The sequence below is a fragment of the Anomalospiza imberbis genome, chromosome 6 (assembly GCF_031753505.1).
Source record: "Anomalospiza imberbis isolate Cuckoo-Finch-1a 21T00152 chromosome 6, ASM3175350v1, whole genome shotgun sequence".
NCBI lineage: Eukaryota > Metazoa > Chordata > Aves > Passeriformes > Viduidae > Anomalospiza > Anomalospiza imberbis.
This window is the reverse complement of record NC_089686.1, coordinates 34,216,114-34,241,250: the sequence shown is the minus strand read 5'-3', so window position 1 is coordinate 34,241,250 and position 25,137 is coordinate 34,216,114. Positions and strand designations below refer to the sequence as shown.

Sequence of the window (25,137 nt, the reverse complement as noted above, 5' to 3'; positions counted from 1 at the left end):
TTTGTTTCAATTGTGCTTCATTACAGCAGTTAGATACTTGTGCTGATGAAGACCCTAGTCATCCAGCCAGACTCTTATTTATCACTTTAAAGTTCTTCTCTATTTGAAATCACTCTGGTTTTGAGGTTTGTGTTTGATATCAGGTAATAAAGATATATGCATAACCCCCCTGTGTTTCCTGATCTTTTAAAGCAGGTCTCAGTAATTTATGGCACACACCAGTTCTGACTTAGAGTTAGTGAGAGCAGAACTAACAGTTGCTGTTACACATCTGGCCATAAAAGAGGCTACACAGCACAGCTGAACACAACATCAGTGCAGCTAGTAGTACGCCTTCCATGGCTCTGAGAAGCATTTAATAGCCTTCATGGTCAAACAACACTTCCATTAGAAAAAAAAAGAACATTTCACTAAAGTCCCTTGTTGTTATACTTTGGCCAAGTAAGGATTTCAAAGACTCCTAGTCTTGCCTAACTATGGTCTAAGTTAATTAGGCACTACACTTCAAGCATTTTAGATGGCTGGGTCAAAAATGCACATGGCCCATGCATCCAACATGCCTGCAGAATGGTAAGTTTATTCCACTTTCCCAGAGCTATGCAGCAGCATTGGCTGAAGAACAGCTACTGTTTTGCAGCCTCATAATTGAAAACTCTCACACTACTCCGTAGTGGTGCTGCAGTGGTAACACTCACTCACTGGGAGAACCATATTTAGAAAAATGTTGGGTTCTCCCCCAGAGCAATGTAATAGTTTGGTAAGTGAAATGAGCAGCCCCAGTAAGAGTCAGGCATTGTCAGATTAAAAAAAAAAAAAAAAAAAACAGAGCTAGACTCCTACAGGGAGAAACCTGGGCTGAAGGGATCTAGCTTTATTGGAAGGATTCATTTAATCCCTGCTCGGGAGCATAAAAAAAGAAAAGTCCTAAAGCTATGTGCTGGAAACAGGGGCTACATTAAGTGCAAGTCGAGCAATATAAAAACACAGCCTGCCAACCTCCCCCCTCCCGTGTTTTTCTGCAATAAATACCAACAAGTCAATAAGCGGTGTATGAACTTCTCGCATGCAGCCGACACCCGGCTTTTAATAAGCGAGCGGGGGAGGCCCTTGCGGGGGTCTGCGCCCGGGGGGCGCTGCCCGGCGGCCCGGGCTCCACCTGCGGCGCTGACAGGGCGCGGGGGCGGCGGGCCGGGGCAGGGCGCTGCAACCTGCCGCGCCGGGGCGGCAGCTCACTTACCCGGGGCCCCGTGGCTCGGTGGCTGCGACCCGGCGGCAGATGCACCAGCAGCAGCGCCAGCAGGAACGGGCGAGTCCCCGCACTGCGCCAGGCCCGCGGCATCATCGTCCCTCGGGGCGGCGCGGCTCTGCGGCCACCAGAGGCGGCTCTCCCGGGCGGTGCGGCGGTGCCGGTCCCGCGGCAGCAGGTTCCCCGCCTCGGCCATGGGGATGCCCGTTATAAAGCCGCGGCGGGGCGGGGCCGGCCGGCACTGACCGCGCCGTGCGCCTATCGCCGTGCGGCCGCCGCCAATGGCGGGGCCGCGCCGCCTCTCGCCCGGCCCCTCGCCACCGGGCGGGCGGCGGAGGGCGCGGGGCGGGCGGCGTCCCCGTCCCCGTGGCACCTGGAGCCCTCGGTGGCACCTGGAGATCCCGGCGGCACCCGGACGTGCGTGCGGGCGCCGGGCAGCCCCGGCGGGGCCGCGGGATACGGCCGGCCAGCGCGGCCGGCACTCCCCGCCCCAAAGCCATGCAGGGCATAGCCGGCCCCAGCCCCGGGCGGGGGCAGTGACAGCTGAGCCGTGCAGGCGGGCCGGGCTAGCGAGCGAGTCAATTTGGCATAGGAAATCACCGCATGGTCCACACACCGTGTTCATTTGGTCCTGCGCTCTGGGGCCAAAGCTGCTATAGGAGCCAGCTCGTGTCTCAGGCAGCGCAGATCCCCATGTCACCTCCGTGCCGAGGCATGGCTGAGCCACAGCCACAGTCTGCTTCTCCCCGAAGATCTTCCTCTGTGTTCCCAGCTGCACAAGTAGCCCCAGAGCCCATTGCTTTGTATTGCCCAGCAAATCCTTCAGCTCTTGTGCAGGTGGTGTGTTCGGGGTCTTTGGTGATACATGCCTTGCACCTGGGGAAATATCCCAAGTCCAAGTTTGGTACCTCTTGAGATGACAAGCCCTTAGAGACTGCATGTGGGTCCCAGTTCGTCCAAGTACCAGGCACTCAGTAATGGGAAGTTTGGGTAGAAAGCAAGCTTCGTCATACAATGAGCAAGTTAGTGCAGCTGTGGAGCAGAAGCTGGAGAAGAGGGGAAAATGGAGATACATCTACCAGCAAGGCCCAGTATCTACAGGCATGTCTAAAGAGGGAGCAGTACCATGGCATTGTAATGGCAGCAAGCTGTAAGCCCTGAGCATTGGAGGCAGCGGGTAATGCCAAGCCCTCTACCTGACAGAGGGACTGAGCAGTAGAGAGATCTTGTGAACTGGACTGGCTTGCATTTACATCAAGACCTTAATTTTCAAATTACCAGCTTGAGTTTTATAGAGGGCAGGGCAGAGGCCCAACATATTGCAGAGTAATATGCATAGGAGGTCATTGCTGTGCATGTACTAGTGATAATAATCTTTAGGTAGGATGCTTTGTGGTACTTTTATGGAAACTCACAAAATACGACATTTTTTCACACAATGTATTACCTTTCTTTACTAAGTGACCTTACAAGAGGCAATACTCACACTTGCAAAAATTCCCTGGAGTGTATCCGCTAGGTATGGGGAGGGGCTGCTACGCCCACACAAAGAACCTTGTTACACAGTAGAAGTCATGTAATTCTGGCATCTTATCAGAGCAAAGCAGAGTGGTTAGGTATAGTGGTTGCTTTAATCTTTCTTTTCCTAAAAAAAAAAAAAAAAGTAAAAAAAATAAAAAATGCCAATATGTAACATTTTGTCATTAGCCTAGACAGGATAAGCCATTTGTTACTCACATGGAGCTCTGCCAGTATTTATTCTTGGCTTACAGATGTCTCTGGGACTCCAAACACAGCACCCCAAACAAGCCTACCTTAGTCCTAACCCTCACCACTCTGCCAGCCTGGTTCTAAGCTTTGCCAGCTCTTCTCCAGTATGGCCTGTGGTATGCTCTGATTTTCCATATCAAAGTCTCTCTGATCTACACCTGAACAGATGCCATTCCACATGACATGAGCAGAGAGACCTTGAAAGGAAGAGGATGGAAAGAGCTGGGAAATCTGAATATGAGTGTCCTTGTGGATGTCAGGATCAGCTTCATTGAGGTTGGGCACGTTATACCTGTGCACACCTGAATCTGTGAAAAGACAGGTAGAATCTAGTACGGTTTTGTTGAGGCAGTGATCCCGCCACTGAAGTACCACATCACCTCATACTTAAGTCTTGATTAAATTCCAGTCCAGATAACAATATTACATTTGCCTACATTCTCCTCTCCAATTTCATAGGGGGATTTTTGCATCTGACCTATTTAGTGTTTTGCCTTCATATGTTCTTTATCACTTGTGCTTTAAACATGAATGCTTTTCTTTGGTGTATTTTTCACACACAAACACAAGGATATCAGGATTTCTATGCTAGATGTTTGTTACCACCATGAAAATGTAATTGTTTTCTTAATCCTTAATAGAGAATACCAGCTACACCGTAAACCTATCCACCAATGGCTATGAGGCTCTGACACCAGCAGCATCTTAACACCAAGTAGAAGTTCCAGAGAGGGTCAGAAATTCCCAATAACAGAAATCTTTGACCCCTTCATGGTCAAAGCTGTTCATAACCTTGCCACACGTACTCCCGGCCGTGGCCAGGTATTTCTCTGTGGTGAGAAATATTTCTCCTGTGCATAGTAATTGCCTTAGTGCAGAAGAGACTTCATAGCCTAGCTTATGTATTACCACTAAATTTTACTGAGCTGTTCCAGTCCCAAAAATCTAAGCAAGTCACCATTCAGGAGGCTGGAGGGATACCCAAGCTCTGTTTAAAGACACCATTAAGAGAGAAAATACATGGGTCTTTTCCAATGTCATTTTCAGTGTTGAAAGTGTGTGCCTAACTTTTTTGCACACTGTGCCTGGTACTCTAGTTGTTATAGGTGCACTTTGCTGTTGTGTCAAAGAAAAATCTAGGTAAATAGAATAAACTACAGAAACAGAAAGCTTTGGGCCATTAAATTGTCTATTGTTTCTCTCAGGTTGCTGGCAAGTAGGAAGTGCCTGTACTGAGCATCAGTGGCATCGCAGAGATGTTGATGAGCCAAGAGAAGGCTACTGACCAAACATAAGAGGAATTGGGCATCTAATCTTCTCACTCGAACTCTTCTGAAAAACCCTGCCATCACTCAGAGCACCAAATACTGCTGGCACAGTGCCACTTCCATCAGTGATGTCTCACTAGCAAACTTGCCCAGAGTCTGTAACTGAAAACCACAAAGAGAGAGAGACACAGAACTGGAAGAGAAGTTGTTCTTCATGTCCAGGCATTTGTATACCAGGCCCAACACATGGATCCTTCAGAGGAAGACATATGCTAAGCCATAATGAATTCAGCTGTGCAATGGTGGTAAGGTAGTGCTGAAACTGGTACCGTTGGGGCTTGTTGTGTACATGAGATACAGCCTATAACTTGCACCTCTGAAGACTTACCCCAACCTGTGCCCAGCTGTTGATGATCAATATCTTGTTGCTATGGTGGTTGCATATCACGTGCGTCACCACAAATTCATGGCACGGGATGTGTATATTGGTGGTCTCAACAACTGTTCAGGGAGAACTGTTTGATTATTTGCCTCTGCTTCTACTTGTCTTGTCCCCAGACAAGTTTCAGAAGATCACTGGCCTCTTTTAAACAGTATTGGCACTCAGAACCATCATGGGATTTATCTGCCACAGCTTCCATCAGGGCACAATTCCTCTATTGCACATGTTTAGTAGAAATGCTTATTCAACTTTCAATAGAGAATAATCTGCAGCCTCCAAATATGATGCAATTGCTTTTAGGGACTAATTTACTGTTAGAGGTTCTTTTTAAGTCAGTAGATGCTACAATCACTCCTGCAAGATGTTTAGATGTCACTTGTTGTCACAATCTTAAAAAGAGGTAAAGAAGAACATGGGAAATTTGCTGTAAGATTTCTTGTTGTGGGTTGTAACAATGCAGAATTTAGAGCTTTTGTTTCTTTGGGGTTTTTGGTTGTTTTTGTTTGTTTGAGTTGTTTTGTTTTGTTTGTTTTGTTTGGGGTTTTTTTGTTTGTTTTTATTTTTTTTTGTAACTTTGTGCCCACTGAATCATGTGGACCATTTAATCAGAGAATTATCCATTGCTGCCAGGTCTTAATTGCTGAGAACCAGCAGTAGCAGAAGAACCTTTTCTACTACACTGACACCTGCAAATCTCCATCTAGAGGCAAGTAGGGGCAGCCCAGAGTAAAGACAGAAAAGCCACAGCTGAGCACATTCATGACCCTATGAAGAATAGCAACCACAGACAGTCTGTTCAGTCACCCTAAAATGAGGTGGAATACAATTTCCCCCATTTCCCAGACATAGGTAGAGTAAGGGGATTGTGGAGATGAGTAAGTTTGACTCATTGATTATGAGCATGGAAATCAGACATCATTGGGTTCAAAAAGATTCAGTCACAGCCTACAGCAATTATATAGTGTCATCCGACCGTCAAACAGCTTTTTACTACATCTGGCAGTTTACTGCACTCCTTTCTTTTTTGTTTTCATAATAATACTGGTGTATGGAAAATAACCTCTTCCCATGATGGAATAACAGTCAGTTGCTGCTAACTGCAAAGTATTCACACTTGTTAAGAAGCAGAGATACATTGCTTTGGGGTGTTCAGCATGTTTTGGGGTGTATTTGCTGGATTATGTCAAAAAAAAGAGAGTCTCAGCTTTTTATGGAAGCTAATTATATGAATGTATATATATGCTTGAATGAAACAGAAACCCTGTTAGTAAAAAATAAATGTCTTATTGGGCTTTTCGTCCTGGAAGCTCTTTGCAGAATATTCACTTATACTTGAACAAAAAGCTTTGTCAAAAATATTACAGGATTTAAAACCTTTTCCTATGAAATCCATTTAGAGTCTGCCACTTCATTCATTATACCTCATACAGAAATGCTGTTCTGACTTTTTCTCTAGAAAGTATATTAAATTGTATTGGTTCTGGCAATTGGTTCTTTGGTTTCCCAAAGAGGTGCTAGTAGTCCTGATTAGTTCACACCACTGCCAGACCCTCATCTCTCACTAGTGCCCATCCATCTGATCCTAATAACCCAGTCATACCTCCGTGTACCTATATTATTCCATAATGGGAAGAGACTGTTGGCCATGCCCTAGTATTATTATGAAAACAGGACAAAATGAAACAAAAAAGAAAGGAATGCAGTAAAGTGCAAGTTGTAGTAAAGAGGCAGTAATGCTCATTTGATCTTCAGTATGTTTTTTCATGGTACTTCAGCACATAACTATTTTTAAGGGTAGAACCACTACAATAACATAGCTGAAAGTTAGTCTGTAATCTGCCAGCTCTTTGAAAACAAGGATATTCTCATTGTTTGGCCTTTTTACTCTTACTTATGTTTTACAAATTATAGGCTATAATGCAAAAAATCAATATGAGGCCCCCTGCAGTGGTGGTGAATGATGGGTATATATGTGGCACTGGAAAATTGAATTACTCTTCCAAATATCTATCTAATAGATTTCTATTGATAATTGTGCACTCCTTTGAATTCTGTAAAGCAAATATAACATCACTCCAGGCTCTAAACAGAATGCAAATCGACCATATCTTTAACCTTTAGAATCTTTATAAGTACTTAGGGACTTGCCAATATTTTTTTTTTATTTTGTCAGCTATGAGTTTGAAGTTGGGTTGGACTCCATATGGACTCCAGAAAAGAGATCTGTTCCAACCTCATTTATCAATCTTATCAAGGCAAGGATTCTTTCTGCTCATCCTGTCTACCTGGGTGGGATAGATGGAAAGTGGGTGGGGAAAAAACAACCTCTGCGCTGAAATTTTGAGGACTTGGTACTCTGGGCTGAAAATGTGAAGGAGAGCAGCTGGTGAATCCCCCATACATGAGAACTCTCTGCCCATGCCGAGTGGGCTCACCATCAAAAGTGCAAAAGAGAAGTGTGTGTGGGAGTCAGGATAGGGCTCATGGAAGGCAGGGTCCCTTGCCTGACCTCCCCTCCATGTGATCCTCAACCAGCACATAGAACAAAAAGGAGAAGGAAGCAACTGAGGACCAGGCCCTGTGAGTCCAACAAGTTATGATATTGGGACTACATTTTGTTGCTTGAGCACATTTACCTTGCCTCACAGAAACGCTCAGATGAATGCAATGAAGTATTTTGTCTCGCGGCTTAGCACCCCCCTCATCTGCCTCTTTCCTTTCGCAGTCCATATCTTCGGGAAACTCAGAATCAGATTTCTGCTCTAAATGGCATTAAACAGCTTGGAAATATACTCCAGCAAAGAAATCCTGACATCAAATTAGACACTCTTTGTCTTCTCAGTTGTGGAGGCAAAATGGTGACAGAACAGCAGAGTACATTCTAAGATGCCTTGATCCCACAATTTTTCATCAGGGCCAAGAGTAACACTTGTTATCGGACAAGCAAAGTTTGTTTTTTCTTCCCTACCAGTTTCTTAGCACTGATTTAAGTTTCACACTGACACCAGCGAAACGGCACTTAAATCACAGCCCTGAGAACCAGCTACACGTATCCAAAGCTGAGCAGAGTTCAAACCTCAGCCCTGTGCTGATACAGAGTCTTTTCTGTTTTAAATTGCCCACCCACTCACTATTCCCAGCTGCCGAGCCACATAACGTTCAAAGACCACACACAAGGTGCAAGAGCAATAGGGGCCTGTTGAAAATTAAAGTGCAACAGCTTAGTCAAGAGGATAGATTCCAGCATTGCTGCCTAGAAAATGGGGGCAAGGAATGAGATGGAAGGGCAGACAGGACCATGGGAGATCCATACAGAAAGCAATGGAATCTACACTGGAGTCTATTTTGCAGAAATCTCCTGTTCTTGGCTCAACACATAACAGAGACACACAGAGCTTCCTATATGAACACAGGCAAGAATCAGCTCAGAAAAAGAGCTGCTGCTTTCCAGAAGCTAGACAAGATACTAGGGTTCCAGGGTTTGTTCTCAGCTTGGCTGAAAGCACCTAGAGCTGGTCAAAAACCCTCTCTGCCTTATTTCCCCTTCTTGAGCAAGTGTAAAGGCGTATAAGAGAAGTTTGCTATATCCCATTGCCCCCAACAGACACAAAACTGTCAAAGAGCTCTGGTTCCTTCTCTCCAGTGCTGCTGATGAAGGGACCTTGCTCTGAAATGCACTCATTTGAATGCCATATAGCAGTATCACCTATTCATCTTCATCCCATTGTAAGACCACATTGCTATTGAAAACTAGAGTGTTGCATTACCACTCAGTGGTAGCACAAAGGCAGAGGTGGGTCAGCACCATCACACATCACAGTAACACACACCCCTTTTTAGGAAAGAATGTGGTCCTCCTACTGACTCCAGGCTAGTACTCACAGGGTCTGAGGCAAACTGGTGAAAATAGACCATATCCTGAACCTATCTGCTCATATGGCCAAGTTTGCAAAGAGTTTTGCACAAGAAGAGACTGTTCACCTCAAAATGTTTTAAAAATATTCTTAGGTTTTGTCCTGTTGCTTCTATACGTAAAGAATGTGTCTTCATACACTAAGATTTTGTGCTTCATCACTAACCGACGCTGAATGCTTAAAGGCTGAGTCAAGCTGTACTCTTAGTATGGGCTGTTTAATCCATCACTAAATGAAACGGCTTCACTGCTGAGACAAGGCAAGGTTGTAACAGCACACGGCACAGCCCAGCAGTCAGAACAAGAAACAACCAAGGTGGTTTCTAGCAAAGTGCTCAGCGTGTTTGAAGAGGCAGACTGCCAGCACTCTATGGTGTCATCCTACTCCCTTGTTCTCAGCTGGGACAGCAGCTAAGAAGAGAAGAAAGGAGGAAAGATGAAACACAACATGCCATGAACTTGCTCACTGCAACTCTGATTACTACTAAAGCAAAAGAAATCAAGTCAAGGAGGCACTGGAAGGGAAGACTCAGTGGAGTACCCCATACCAAGTACTCTGAGATGGTGGTTTGAACCGAGAACCACATAGGGAAGCTAGCATGTGTTCCTGTAATGATCTAAAATAGAAGCACAGATACAGAAGTGCTTGCAGCATTGTCAGGCTCCTACCTGTGATCCCAGGTTTGGGCTTCAGAACATGAACAACAATAAACAGAAAGATACCAAGACTGGAATTTTGGCAGTTAACTCTCTTCTCTATTAATTTCACTACCTTCTTTAAGAAATGGGAAATATAAAATAAAATATAGGTATACATGGACACCATTTTGATGTTTTAATTCCTGTCAGAAATTCAGTGCAGAATAAAACCTTACAGCACACAATTGCTTGCATCCAGCTTTTTGAAATATCCCACTGTGATACATATCAACCTTTTCCTTTTGATTGATAGACTTTGCTAGGGAAACACAGGAGAACAGATGTGTGTGCATGGGTGCCATCAAATTAATTTTAATGCTCTTTTTTTCCTGCACCTCCCTCCCACCCACATGCTTATAACGTTATTCTGAAAGACATGAGAACTCTAAATAATGGGGGGAGGGAGAGTGGGGATTAAAGCACATCTGAAGAAAGTAGTATAAAATTGCACTGAAAGCAAAAAATCCTCCCACCATAACCTACCCTTGTCCACTCCTGTGTCAACAAATATGCAACCAATTAATGTAATTGCAGAGTTATTTATGGCGCACAGGAAAGTGTAGTCAGGGACCCTGAGAAACAAGGTTGTAGGGATAGGAACGCCTGGGTTTCCCCCTCACCCCCTCCTTTGCAGATGTTTAAGTTGACTTGTGGTGTCCATGTGTCTCATAACCAACAGCCTGTCTACTTTGCAGGTGTTGCTTGCTGTATGGGGGTGGGTAAAGTGGATGAAAGGAGACCTGGAAAAAAGTTGGCGTCTTCTGATTTCAAACTGTGACCAAAAGATATTGGTTGGGTTTAGATATTCCCCCACCTACTCCCACCAACTTTGCAGGCTACAAAAGCCCTATACTTAATCCCTTCAGATGACCCTTCCAACAGCAGCAACAACATTTGAACAACAGGGGGAAAAAAATTTCTTAGCTCCATGATTTGATTGTTCAGGGTGACAGTTTTGTTACTGTTCAGTGCCCTGCACAAGAGAGGTTTTAATTAGAGCTATTGAGTGGTTTGAATTGGCACAATTAGGGTCAGCATTAATGATTGCTGCATGTGTTCTTTTGAACAGTAAGGGCTTTTTTTTGCCCATGGACAGGAGGGGGTAGCAGCTAATGAACTAGGAGAGTGCAAATTATCTCTGCAAAGCTGGGGCAAGTGTAATACACACTGGGGATAAAGTGGAGAGCAGGAAGAGAGAACACAGCTTATGAGGCTGATCGAGAAGACTTCCCAGGAATGTGCTGTGCACCATCAGTCTCCAGTGCTTGTCATTTGTTTCCTCAGGTGTTAAGGCTATATAAAGCACCGACAAAGATGTATTTCTTGTATCGCAAGGAACACCTCAGAAAAATAAAGTATATCCAGTATTTTCATACTGAAAAATACAAAAGGAGAAGGGAAAAAGGCTGCAATCTGCCGAGAACAGTAGTCTGCTTCAAAACAAGGACATGCTTATGCAAATTGGTACTCCCATGAGTAGGCTTGTAGCTTTACCCACCTCCCATTCACTTCAGCATGATACTGGATCAGTTCAAAGGAACACAGCCACATAAGAGACAGACATATACATTTGTGTACAAGGACCCTCCTGTGTGTTTGTAGAAATGCCTCTCAAATACACACACCTGCTTACCAGCACAGCAGGTAGATGCCAGAGCCCCATGCATATGGCAGCTCTGCCAAAGGCTGCTCCTTAGAAAACAAGAGTCCTCACGGAATGTGCCACTTGACTTAAAGAGCAGACCTCTTGGCAGGGCATAGCTATGGTCTCCTCAGATCTTGTAGATCTCTAATGTGTTCCTTACAGAGTCTCTTCCTGATCTGCACAGTCCATGAAGCTCCCAGGTTGCAGGAGGAATACACTCCCATGTCATTCCAGCATAGCCAAAGAAATTTCTCTTCCACAAACCTATTTAGTGACAATACCCATCAGGGTGCAGGGACTCACTGGCAGCACAGGACCTGCCCCACTCTCGTGAAGAACCTCCATTGCTTCTTGACTGTGCATGTCCTCCCCAAAGCATGCGCTACTTTTGCCTCAGGCCTACGACAAAGTTTTCAGAGTATTCTCCATTTCCTAAAACAAGTTTTTGGTCAGGCATTATATTAGAATCACAGACCTTGCTTCACCTTCAAGGTACAGAAAAGGTTTGTTCATGCGCCAGCTACCCAGTGGTGGAGCTGCCCTCCCCCAGATAAACAGCCATTTCCCACTTATATGTGCAACACATCTGTTTTTACTAATGGTGGGTTGACCCTCTTGATACCTGAATGAGCCTAGAAGTCCCTTCTGGGGTCCAAAAAACCCAGATAGGACATCACTGCCAGGGTCACCCATGGGGCTGTCTCAGGTCTGGCAGTACCAGCTGAGCCAGATACTGGCACTGATCTTTGGTCTGGCCCTAAAATCCTATGCAAGCCATCAGGCCTGCTGTAAAATGTCCCTTCTCATTGCCTGCAGTAATAATGTCTCTTGAATGTGACCCAAAGATGGAGATACATTGCCAGGCACCATGCATCAAAGACAAGGTTGATTCTTCAGTTGGTAGAGCAGAAATGTATATGCTGTCAGAGGACTGATCCTGGTACATTTTTCAGAAAACATTTTCAGCCAAACTTTCTGCAGCCATCCCAGAGTGTGGCCACCATCACCTAACCACTAAAATTTCTGAGGCAGAGCATTGGCACTAGCCAAGGCTGCACAGCCCACCAACTCCTTCATTGGCAAAACGGGTAAAACTGTGTGCATGACTGTAGTGGAGAAGCCGAGTGGAATCCCGGGTAGGCAGTCTTGGCTGGGAACTAGCCAAATACTTCACTTTTTATATATGCAAAGGAAGACAAAGGTGCTCAAAAGAGAATTAGACTCTTTGTGTGGTTAAAAAGAGCTTTCAGTGCATTTCTGAGATATTTTCAGATCTTTCAGCATCTCAGTCTCCCTAAACATTACCTTCTCTAAAAAAAAATCCAATTCTTCTGGCTTTTTAAAGTAGGTAATATAAATTATGTTATTATTACCTAGAATATACAGTAGCCCAACATATTTGGGAAATAATTACAGGCCAAAATCTTGCCATGCAAACAGAGGTCAAACAGACTGTTTGTGCATCAAGAGCTCATATTCTCTAATAGACTAATAATTCTCTCATTAATAGACATAATTCTCTTATATTCTGTAATAGACTAATCCAGTAGGAATTTAGCCTGCAACGTGAAGATTTAAGCAGTGATGCTGCTGCAATCCATTTGAAGCCTATGGATGGATACAAATCTAATGGGTACTCACAGCTAGGATAATCTCACTTAGTTTTCAAGGCAGAAAACTTAGGTAGACCTGTTCCCCTCAGGCGTGGGTTACCTACTCATTTGTGGTCTCAAGTTCTTTACCTTATTACAAATTTTGCAGTACTCATGTCCAAGACATGTGAGAGTCCATCTCATAAAGGATCTTTTCCCAGGTGTGCCAACCTCCAGGGCATAAAGAGCCCAGCAGTGCCCAGCAGAGGTCTATGGCTGCCAGCGGGAGCTGGAGTTGAGCACGTGGATGGCAGGAGGGTGAGAGCAGGGCCACAGCACTTGTTTCTCTTGGAAGCAAGCAGTGTGGCTGCAGGTGCTTCAGATCACCCAGCACCCCTGAATGAAGAACAGTTCTCCCTTCCCTTGGCTGTGCAGTAGGAACTGGTTCCACTGGGGCTCAGCAGAGGTGCAAAATTGGAGTGCTGAGGGAAGGGCAGAGACACAGGCAAACACCTCATGGGTGCTTTTGCCATTGGCTGCCTTTGCGCCCTCTCCTGCACACCTCTCTCATAAGGACTTCAACTGTTCCCATGGCCCGCAATTTTGTTTGGGCAGGCATCCAGCATTGCTTAACAGATCCAAAATGACACCTCACACATTCTTGAAGGTGTGAAAGAAACAACCAAGCTGAGTCGTTTCACCACCCTCAGGGTACTAGAGGTGATACCATAGACTTGCCAAGGAACACGCAAGGACATCCACAAACATTTCACGACCACCTTCTTTGAGTCCTCTTTGTTATTAAACAGTCCTGGCTTTTGGCATTAGCTGGAAAGCACAACATACAACTGCTCAGACAGGACCTCTGCCTTGGCTTTCTTGTCATATATCCTCAAAAAGACAAGACTTTTCAGTAACAAGTTGATTTATGTCATCCAGTAAATATATTAATAGTCTTTGTATAGATCATTTACAAGCAAATAATAACTCCACAGGCAGGAGGATGGGGTTAACACCATAGGCACCAAACTGCCAGATGGGCCATGGCCTGAGGTTGAGCTACCTGGAAAGAGTCTGGAAGCTAATGGGCAAGAAAGTGAATGTAACGTGGAAAGCTGAATGCGAGAGGGAATATTGTGAGAAGCTGGCAAAAGGTACAGGTGGTGCTGTGAAGGCTGGCTGGATCCCTCGTTGTGGTTATGGGGAACGTGTGTGAGCAACAGCCGAACCACAAGACAGCTGGAGTGAAGCACTGGGGACATTCTGGGAAATGGGGCCTTGCCAGGCCAGCATGCCTGGTAACCATACCTATAACAGCATGTAAGCCTGAGATAGCCTGGTAAGCAGTATCAGAAATAGCAGACTCAGAAATGGATATATGGCAAAACCAGGACTACAAGGGAAAACTAGTTAGGTGCAGGTTGTCTCTCTCAATTGAGGAACAGAAATGGAGATGCCGGGGTGGTAAAAAAAGAGTTCAAGGAGCACAGAAATGAATAACAAGACACATGATTCATGTCTGGGAGCATTTGTCAAGCAGCCCTATGCTTGACCACTGCAGCTGGAGCCAGCAACGAACCAAACCCTTTGTTCCCGACCATGCCACCAGAGTCAGACCACCCTAGCCAGAGGACAAGGCTTAGCAGTGCAGGGGATTAGCTTTTGCTAGCTGGACAGACAGATTGAGCATCCCAGCATAACCAGTTTGGTACCTGTTCCAGAACAGATGACATTAGCAACCATCCACCACTGTGTAACAGCTAGGATAAAGTGGTTTTTTGGTTTTCAGTTCAATTAATACAGTTAACTATTGGAACTAAAGAAGGTGCCTTATTTACCTTCAAACTCATGGTCTACACCCAAGAAAAATATTTTCCAGGGAAACCATTTGCACTGAGAAATCAGTATTGCACATCCTCTGCCTCAGTGTAGGCACTGATGAGGAAACAGAAAATACATAACAAGCCTGTCTGTGAAGTGATGCTTAAAAGTTCTGCAAGCACTCCCAGCAGAAGCTGTAAATGCAGACTTCAAAAACTTGTCAGAAAAAAGTAAGTTACTTAGAATGTACTTCATCTGAGCATTGGCTGAATGTTTCATATAGATTTATTTTACTGAAATTAGTCAACCCATCTCCAACTTGAGAGAAATGTATCTTGTCTTTAAGCTCTACAACATTTAATTGTATCTCAGATCACCCATAAACCAGCAGAGGCTGTGCTTTTCATAATTTCTCTGTATTGGTGTTGCCATACCACTGCATTTCTGTGCTTCAGCCAGACCAGCACTACTTGCAAGCAGACCAGCTAAGAAAAAGTGATGAATGACCCCACAGAGACTAAGATGTGAGATATCTCTCATCGGCCTGAATATTAAGCAGTGAATTCACCCTCACAGCCTTTTCTCAATGTTCCCAAGTCTCCTTCCTCTGGCAGATCCAGGATTTGTCCTAGCCTGGTGCCAGTAGCCCTATGCACCCAGAGGTTTAGGTCTTCTTTCCTAGGGCAGACTGCTCCATCTCACTCTAGAGCTCCTGATTCCTTGCCCCCTGCTGTAACTTCTTCTAAAGGCACCTTTTGCTGCAGCCTCGCTACAAGGAAAATAAGTTACTTAGATTCTGTATCTAGGAGCACTTTGGAAAACTCTAGTGTTGCCAAGGCACTGGCAGAGGGCAGAACACAAACAAGTTTTTTGCTGAATGCTCTCTCACAGCACAGAAACATGTGCAAAGCTGGACTTAGTATATCATCAAATTCATCAGATATGATAACCAATATTAACTGCAGAAGTGTTTTTGAGAAAACGAGAAAGCTGGGGACTTTTAGAGCTGGGCAAATACACCACCATTAAGAATTCTACACAGTTTGAACTATTTATCCAGTTGAGTCTTTATTTAATTTTGAGCAACATTCCTTTTGCTGCCTCAGATTTTTGTACCCACAGTTATTAGGATTTTTCAATATTGTTGCCTTGATTTAGGAGAAGGGTATATTTCTCCTTTTGTCACATCAAGCTACATTCTCACATTAAAAAGAAAAGTCGGGCAACCAAGCTGATTTGCAGCTACATCTGCTTTTAGATCAGAGCTCTTCCCCTGGTTAACCAGTGGGATGGATCAGAAGTCATGGCTCAGGATGCTTGAGGGTCTAGACTTGATCAATAAGCTGATAGGTCTGAAAAAGTGCACCTGATGTGAGGAAAAAGCACTAAGAAGAGCAAGATGAACTGCACAATAACTTGGGACTAGCATCAGGAATTCTAATGTAAACAGTTCACATTTTTGTGGATAAATCCATCACTCAATTCACAATCACACGAGCTTGTATTCAAGAGTTTCTGCAGCCTAGCAGGGCAGCAGATCCTCCCACCTGCACCACAACCCAACCAGCATCTTTACAAAGATCACAGTGCCTGGAGCCCAGCCCCTTCATCATCACCCTGGTCAGGCCCAGATGCCATGCTTGGTACCACTGACAAAAGCAGAACTGCCTTGAGAAGGGCTACATCCCTGTATGGCTTCTAAACTTCCCTCCTTGCCTGATTTCTCATGAAGCCTAAGAACCTCTGCACTAATTGGACATCCTCACTAGAAAGGGTAATTTGTTACCACAGGAGCATATTTCACATGCAGCACCGTGTTAAACACCTGGTGTGAGGATTCTGTAATATTTCAAGCTAGAGCTATGGTCTTAAGTTTAACACAACTGACTGGGGACACACATCCTCACTTTCTTCAGCTGTCCCATCTTCACTGCTTGCAAATTACTGACCTTCCCTTAGCCCCATCGCCTCCACGCCTGAACTAACACAACTTAACATGGCCTTTTTGTAGGCTTGTACTGCATAAAGCCTGTGCCATTATTTCTTATTAATCTAGATATCACTGGGCTTAACAGCAATCAAATTTTGCCCTTCTGCCAACACTTTAACTGAGCATACAAGCATTGCCAGGTTACTTTAGTGCTTAAGGAGTATCTTTCCCACATAGCCATTAGTATTTTCCAGAGATTTACCACGGAAAACATCTCCAATTGCCACAATCAGGACTAAAGGCACAACTTCCATGACCCAAACACAGAAGTTCTGTGTTCCTTCAGCCCCACAATATGCCTTGGAGGCAGAAATGGCCACCACCAGCCTTTTCTCAAAAGGATGAGGAACTATTCTGTCATATAATTGTGAGTTACTAAGCAACAAAAGCAGGTAATTTTCCAACAGTGACTAAGTGCAACTCTGAATTTGAGGTGGGATTTCTACATTTGCCTTCATGGTTTCTGTGATGATATTTCATGTCCCTCCCCTCACCCCCTATTCCATCTCTTCAAGTCGGAACAGCCGAGGAAGGGGCTGATCCACTTTGCCACCCACACAGGTGTCTGCACTGCCAAACCAGCACCAATGGCTTGCCCTTTTTCATCACCAGGCCAGCAAGAATCCAACCTCACCTTCGCATCCACAAGTATGTTTGCAATTAGAGTAACTTTTATTTTTGTTATATTATGTGAGACCCAAGTCTTTGGGCTGCAGTGGTCTCGGGAGCTCAAAGCTGTGAATCTCGGCAGGCACCTATACAGCACTCCTGCCATGCTGCCCAAGTCACAAGACAGGCAAGGAAAGGATTTCCAGCAAGGAAGAAAGAGCATAATAGAATCCAGCAGAGGCACTGGTAATTATGGTAGTCCTCATCAAGTTCCATCCTTCCCCTTGCATCACTCTTACAAGTAGGAAAAGATATCAGTTACCTTGTTTACTCTCTGCATGTAACTCCCCTGCTTGGATACAGAAAGCCAGGCTGGCACAAGGAGCATAATTTAAGAGCATCTGACCTCAGGCTTGGTAAATTGGGCCCATTGTACAACCCCCTGTTTGTATCACTGTATATATATATATATAGTACATAATTATGAAGCTGCATTTTTTCCCTGTGAACAACCTCTATGTGATACCCAGGAGATATCTCCTGTTCTCAGCACTGTTGTGTCATTAGCTTTCCTGCTTGTTTTGACTGTTTGTCTCTCAAGCTGAAGTGTCTAGAACTAGGAAAGCCACAGCCAAGAAAAGTCATTAATACAAACATCACTAATATTTATGACAGACACTCAAAGAAAAGTATTCTGCAATGCATTATCTTGTTTTCCACATAGCTCAGTAAGGGCTAGAGTGCCTTGGAGCTCTATTCTGCTTCAGCTCCCTTCCATTTTCCTCCAAGCAGCAAGGGCACCTCAGAGCAATGAGGATTTTCTGGCCCTTTAACAATCCCCTTGTCCGCCAGACTTTCTCCTTTCATAGCCCCCATGTGCTCCCTCCCCTCTTCCCCAGGGCTAGTTAATATGTGCCAAATCCTGACACCCTGAATGGTTTCCCAACGCCGACACTAATCACGTTTTCGGGAGCAGGTCAGCAGTGAAGGAGCTGAAATTCGTGTGAAAAAGTCCCTGGGATGGCCCCGGTGCCTCACACCTGCATGCCCTATTCATCTGCACTGTTTACACATTGTCATCCACAATTAATTCTTTCCAGGGACGCTCCACTGCCTGCCCTCCCATTGCACAGGGACCCCATTCTGAGCTGTTGTGTCTGTTAAATTGAGCATGGGGTGCTGTGATTAAATTAAGTTTTGTGGCACTCTCTCTCTTTCTCTCCTTCCCTTCCCTTTTCTCTCCATTAATAACGATGCCTGATGGAAGATTGCTGGCACTGGAGTAAAGAAGTAATTACAGGCACTAAAACTAGGGAAAGAAAAGTTTCTGTGTGGAAATGTGAATGGGGACATCTTTTCTGGCTAGCCGACATTTCTCTCAGCGCGAGGTGGGAACAACAGCCGCGTGCATTTCCAGGGTACAAGCAGGAGAAAGGAGAGGAGGGCATGGGAGCACACATGATGATCTCCCATAGAGCAAACTGCCAGAATTTGGATCTGTGAGTGTCTTTAGCCACTGGCCTGAATATAGGTTCTCTTCAGCAACTGACATTCTCACCTTCTACTACAGCCACATTTGTGCATATGTGGGCATACTCCAGCCTGGTTGCTCTTCTCACAAAGTATCATACCCAAAGGCACACAGAGAAATTCCCTGGCTAACAGGCTAGCAAGTCACCTCCTCACACTGGCACACTCCTGCACTGTTGCGTAAAACATGGAATAAGAATTGCTCACTGGAGATGAGAAGGAAAACAAGAAGACAGGAATTTAACCAGCTTCTGCAAAACCCCAAGGCAGCAGCTCTTTTTGCCAAGTATTTTGCTCATGCATGAAGTGGACAACTGGTTTTTATTACTGGGACCTCTTCAAAGTTGAAGAGCCATTTTCGCTGAAGACAGAAATGTGCAGCTTTCCAAGCAAGTGGAGCTGGGTAGATTTGGCTTTACATCTTTGTTCAGCTACTTGCATGACTCACTACCACAATAGACTGCAGTCCCACAGCATAGCACATGAAGTGTCCCTGGTAAGAAGGGCAGAACCCAGACCTTTCCAGCCAGCAGCCTGGATTAGAGCTATAGCCAAACTAAAGAGCAGCCTCTGTTTGCTCATATCAGCCATAAACCAAAATAAACCCCAAACCAAAAAACAAACAGAAAACCCAAACCAAACAAAAACAACAACCCCAAAAAAGCCCCCAAAAAAGAAAAAACCCAAAACCACCTGAAAATCACCTGAAGGAAGTTCTGAGGCCCCAATATCCAACACACACAAAACATAACAAAATTAATTGACTACAAGCACAGTCTTTTAAGACTTGGCAAATAACAACCTCTCTGATTTTTATCCTATGCAAGAAAATTGCCCCTGCAAGACAAAAATCTTTATGTTGGCAATTGAAGAAACAGCCTCCTCCTAAACACCACTGTAAAATATTGTTGCATGTACATAGGAAACCTGCTGGATGTAAAGCACGTGCTACATCCCCCTCTAGTGCTGAATTACTACAGAATAACAACCTAGTGCTGCTACTGCTTTCTTCAGGTGGAGCAGAGACCTTTCTGCAACAATACATAATTAAACTCCATAAAAAAACCTGAAGGGCGGCTGCTAGATGTAAAGGCACCTTTATGGGATGATTGCTCTAGAGAAGATGGATTTACAGGGGCTGAGAAGTCCAAGAGTCCTTAAAATTAACAAGATTTTAATACTTCCTAAATACCAATGTCAATCCAGGACAAATTTGTTTCATTTAGCAAGTCTCCTTATTCATTCCTTATTCATTCTGTACTTCCTCTTAAAACCTAGGGATGTGTGTACACATCACACACATGATCAACACCTATCCCATGGCATCACAGGTCTTCAGTGCTTCATACCAAGCACCTGGGCAAAAGGGCCCCTCTGAGAGCACCAGCCAGAATTATTGTTCTCCCAGTCATACTCCACCACAGCAGCCATGGTCTTGCAGGCCTTGTTCGGGTAAGGAGCCTGGCTGAGTCAGGCAGGGAGCACCAGCTTTAACCAGCTGCCTGTATCTATTGCATTATCCTGCCTCACCTACAAGGACCATCGGGCCTGACACCGAGGGTGTTCCAGCCCTACAGGTCTCCAAGGTGCACGACAGCTCACACCAAAATCATGCTGACTGCAAGTCTTAGTTCTGAAGCATGCATGGCAGCATGTGTTGCATGTCCCAGACTCTCCCACACTTAGTGACACAGAGCTCTTCAGGTGTCCAGTCGACACTTACCTTGCATCCCTCCACGCAGGAGTTGCAGGTTGTTAACAGGAGAGGAAGAAGCCAGAGAGCAGTCAGGCATCGGGGAAAGTCAGACCCGAAGAGGGCCCTGGAGAGAGCACAGGCAGGCTAGATTCAGCAGGTTACCTGGGTCAGGCTGGGTAGAACTCAGGATTTACAACCAGCATGGGCAACAGATATCCATCTAGCCGGCAGCCCCAGCTGGATGTGGGAACACAGCAGTACACCACAACACCAGCACCATGCTCCTCATCCCATCCTTCCTCATCAGCTGACAGAGTCTGCTTACACACTTCTTACAGCCCAATACTACAGGCACAGAGCACACAAATTTTACCAAAAGGCCTCTGTGGCCTTCCGGCAAAAACACCATCGCTCAGCAGAGTGGTGCAGCTGAGGCTCCCACACCAGCCAGCCATGTTTCACCGCCAGCTGCAAGCACTCTCTGCCTCCTCTTTTTATTCAGCCTTTAGGAGAAGTAAGCTCAATCCTTCTTTCCAGGTGGGTGAAACTTACCAAAGAACAGCTGAACATAGGTCTTTATAATGGAGGTGTTTGAGTAACCTTAGTGGCAGGTGTTGAGAGCAGCCCTGCCTATGAAAACTTGAGGTGAAGGCTCTTAATTTAAATTATTTTCCTAAAACAGAACTACTAGTATTCTTAGTAATATAACTGTTACAAAACCTGCAAGCTGCCTACCACCCTTTCCTTCCATTGAAACAATGAGAGTGGAGGATGTTCAGCAAATTATACCAGTTGCCCAGTTAATAAACAATTCACAAAATTATGCACTGTTTTGAAGTGCTCTATAAACATATATTAATCAATCATTAAATAATTAAGATAACTCTCTGTTCTTTTTCTCTGGCACTTCCAAGTTGATGGATGTTCCTATAGCAACGGAGGAGCAGGACTGAGGGCGGGGGGAGCGCAGGGCTCGGGAGGCGATGCTAGCACAGGACCTTTGCTCTCCAGCCCTCCAAAAGTCACACAGGGCAAGCGGAAGGGGGCTGTGAGAGGTGACATGCAGGAAGGAGGCTTTCAATTTTAATGGAAATTCTAACGATGACAGTCTATGCAAATAGGTACATGAAAGAGGAGAGGAAACAGGCCGGGGGAAGGGGGAGAGAAATTAACCCTGGTTCAGATTTCAAAGCAAAGCCAGGAATAATTTTTGGAGCTAAGAATAGTTGCAGTGCATCTTGTTCTCACTGGGCTCGCGCCTTGCATAATCCTTAGACTCGGGATCTGAAATTTCAGCTGGGAGGGGGAGGGAGGCCAGCCTGCACAGTCCAGGAAATGTGGCTATCCAGTCTGCAGCTCCATCACCTTTATGATTCCTTTGTGTCACCAAAAGGCACTCTTTAACAAAGGAGCTATCCTTCTGCTTTTGCAGGGCCCTTGCAGTTGTTTTGCAAATGAGATTGCTTGATTGGTGAGCAAAATCAGAGATCTTTTGAAGCTGTTGCCCAGGAAAGGGGGAGGGCAAGAAGCTCAATTATCCCTCACAGTAAGTAGTAGGATCTGCTTCATGCCATAAAGAGCTGTTGAGAATGAACCAAAGCAACTTCTGAACTGATTTCAACATAAATTTCATCAGAAATCCCAGGAAGACCTTAGAGCTACCTGCAGAATAGAGCAGAGTCTGCTGAATTCCCAGGAGACACTCCTGTCCCTATTGCAGCCTCCTCACCTCCCTTGGGGACAGCTGAACCAGAGGCTGCCCCAGCCCCAGCCAGCCCCCAGGCAGGCAAATGGGGTCTTTAGGGTCTTTAGTTTGTTGGGAAATCTGCTCAACCAACACCAAAGGGCAGCTTCTCCACTACATCCAAGGGTCCAGCCTGCAGACCTTCCGGAGCTTATTGGTGTAATCACATCAACACCTAGTGGGAACCCACTGGGACATCTTTTTTAATCAGAAAACAGTTTCTGCAACTCAAAAAGCGCCTATGGGAAGACAGGGATGCTGCTGACTAGAAACAATGCTTTGTCACAGTGAACTGGAACCGAGCACTTTGCTTCAACTGCCACAAAATTTTTCATTTCAGCTGAGTTCAGCATGGAAAGGAACTTTCCCGAAAAGGCCTCTTTTTCTTATCCTGTGCTTGGGGCTTGTGGCTGCGCACTCACTGAGAACAACGTGGACCTTGCCCAAGCTTTATGGGAGCTGGGCAGAGCTCCCAGGGAGCACAGCCCAGAGGAGAGAATAGAACCCAAACCCAAGGAAAGGCACTGCCTATTTTAATGTTAAGCAGACTTGAAACTAAACATTTCATGTCAGTTCAACAAATTGAAACAAAACATTCCTACCTCAGAAATGTCAAAATGCTTCACTTTGATCCAAAAAAATGTCAAAACAGAACAGTGAAACATTTCTGAACATGATTGTTATAATTCCAGGAAACAATTTTTCCTAATTTTTGTCCCAGTTTGTTCTGTTCTGAAAAACAGAAATTCAAAATTTCACAAAGCTGTAGTTAGAGCCATTTATCACAGGAGGGACCAATACTGCCTATACATGCATGTGTGTGTGAGCACTGTCACTCCCACACACAGCACATCCACCGTGCCTTTCAGTGGCACCCCCAGGACCCTCTCAGGGCTGGTTTCACCACCAAAGAGCTGCCAGGCCTCCAGCCCCATAGCCAGAGAATGCCCTTCTGTCTGCAGGAGGTCTCACGTGCCTGGGAATATCCAGCACAAGTGCACTGTCAAACACAGGTGGTGGCTGTCCACAAGGTACCTTAAAACAGGGTGTTTAGGGCTGGCACAGCCATCTCTACCATCACCACAGGGTTCACACACAGCCCAGTTTAGAGCCCTCCTGCCCTCCTCCAGGACGGACCCAGGGTTTGGTCTGACTAATTTCAGACCTCATAGTTTGGTGCTGATTTGAATAACAAGAAACTGGTTTGAATAATCTCCTGTTTTGGGAACAAGTGTTAAAAACAGCATGTACTTAAAAAAAGAGGGAAGGGTGTAGGAATTTCACAGCTTCAGTATAATTTAACCTGTGATGTTAATTTATATTGCTGAGAATCCTCTCCTCTAAGCATAATTAAGAACATGCTAATATGGATAAAGATGACATGCTCCTAATCATGCCCTGCATGCCCAAGGTGGATCCATGTATCTACTTTCACCTCAGTAAGTGTAATCCTAACGCTGCATCCAGTAACAGTTTGATGACTTTGTATGGACACTCCTACAGTGTTCTTGCTGTCCAGCTGAGGGCTACAAATATGGCTGGCTGTGTCACTGGCCCCTTAGAGAAAGTGCTCCCGGGAGTTCTCTGTGCCAAGTAACAGCTAAACCAGGGAATAAAATCTTCCCCTGTGCTCCCTCTCTGCCCACCAAAGCTTTTTAGCTGTTCTTTTTGCCATTTTCTTAGGATAGCCTTCTTCTTCCAAAAAGCTAAAAGACATGCTAAAACATCTGTGTACATTTATTTTTCACAGTCTTTCAGTGTTGACTTCCTCTCCATGACATATCTTCAGAGTCCCCTGGTGCAAGGTCCTGTCTTGTTCCTATATGCTGAGGACACTGTAAGGGGCCCACTGTGTAGCTCTCTTGCACTGATGGGACAGCTGACATGACCAGATTAGCCACATACACCTTAGCCCTCTAGACCAAACTGGCCAGGACTAAGGCTCTGTGCTCCTCTCCTGCCAGACTCTCAGCACCCATTGCTTCACTTTCCCTGCTGTAGACCAATCTTTCCCTGGTACCTTCACCTGGGGGAATTTTCTGTATCTTGGTCTCTTCCTTACTGAGGGAAAAAACCTTATTTTAAATATTTCCCAGCTGGCATTTCTGCACAAGCAGCACCTATCATCATCCCTGACATACAGTGTTGCATCAGGGGATATATTTCTCTCTTTTTGTATAAATAATGCATAATAATAATTCATTCTGCTAATTCTCTGTTCTCTCCAACACTTCCAATCTCATTCACCCTCTAAGCATGTAAAAATAAACTGCAGAGACAATTCATATTGCATCTACAGCTAAACACTCTCTTGTGTTCCATGGTTGCCCAAACAGTACCCTTTGGACTCATTCCCTGTGGGTTGGCAGTAGCTCAGGGCTCTGAGGCTTGTATCTGATGCAAAATCAGTTTCTTGCTGAGACATTGCAGTTTCTTCATAAGGCTTCTGCAAAAGCCTGAAAGAACATGCAGAAGACTTTATCCATCACAGGGCAGTCTCAGACTACAAGAGGAGAGTGGATCTGAGATGGGCTGCCTTCCAGGTGATGATTATTGCCACCTCCTAGAAACAGCTTGCAGCAGCCTTGCCAATTGCTGGGTTTCATCCCTAAATATAGGAAGGTTTTAGGCTTTATGCGATGAAGATGAGTAAGAGATCTTCCTTGTAGGGACAGAAGTGTACTGACATTTTGAGAAAGCAGTATATCCCCTTTGAGAACCAAGGTATGCATTGTTTTAAAAATAGAAGATAATAAGATAAAGAATAATCACAGGAACAGAGAAAATTGGTGTGTAGGTTATGTTCCAAAAGTCTCCTCTGTGAAGCTTCAGATGTTGCCATCATCCCCCTTGAAAATTATTTCAAGACTGTACTAATAAATGGATCTTGAGTGTGGCTGTTACCATGGGCACATATCTAATCAAATGGGGCATAATTATGTATATTACCCAATTTGGCATTTGGGAGCACTTCAGTGATGATATTTCTGCTTGTCTGACAAATAGCATGATCATTCAGTAAGCTGTATATGTTTTAATGTTGTATTTTTGTTATTTGACAAGAAACTGTCTAGCTAACCAAAAGTGCTTTTCAGTTGCAAAGTCATAGCCATTAGCAACCAAATTCAATTAATTATGTTTGATAAGCTAATAAATATATTTAGGACTTTTT

General features: G+C 44.8%; 1 protein-coding gene across 6 annotated transcripts in view; it reads right to left on the bottom strand.

The window, feature by feature from the left end:
• SMOC1 (SPARC related modular calcium binding 1) overlaps positions 1-25,137 on the bottom strand; it is a 159,477-nt gene that overhangs the window by 127,149 nt on the left and 7,191 nt on the right. For 2 of the 6 annotated variants that reach the window (XM_068193242.1, XM_068193246.1), the window contains exon 1: positions 1,238-1,533. The exons of 1 other annotated variant lie outside the window; for it this stretch is intronic. In XM_068193242.1, the coding sequence (XP_068049343.1) occupies positions 1,238-1,342 (105 nt within the window). In that variant the 5' untranslated portion in view covers positions 1,343-1,533. Of the gene's footprint in view, positions 1-1,237; positions 1,537-25,137 lie in introns of those variants that run through there. 3 more of the 6 variants (XM_068193251.1, XM_068193244.1, XM_068193245.1) reach the window with 3 other exon arrangements.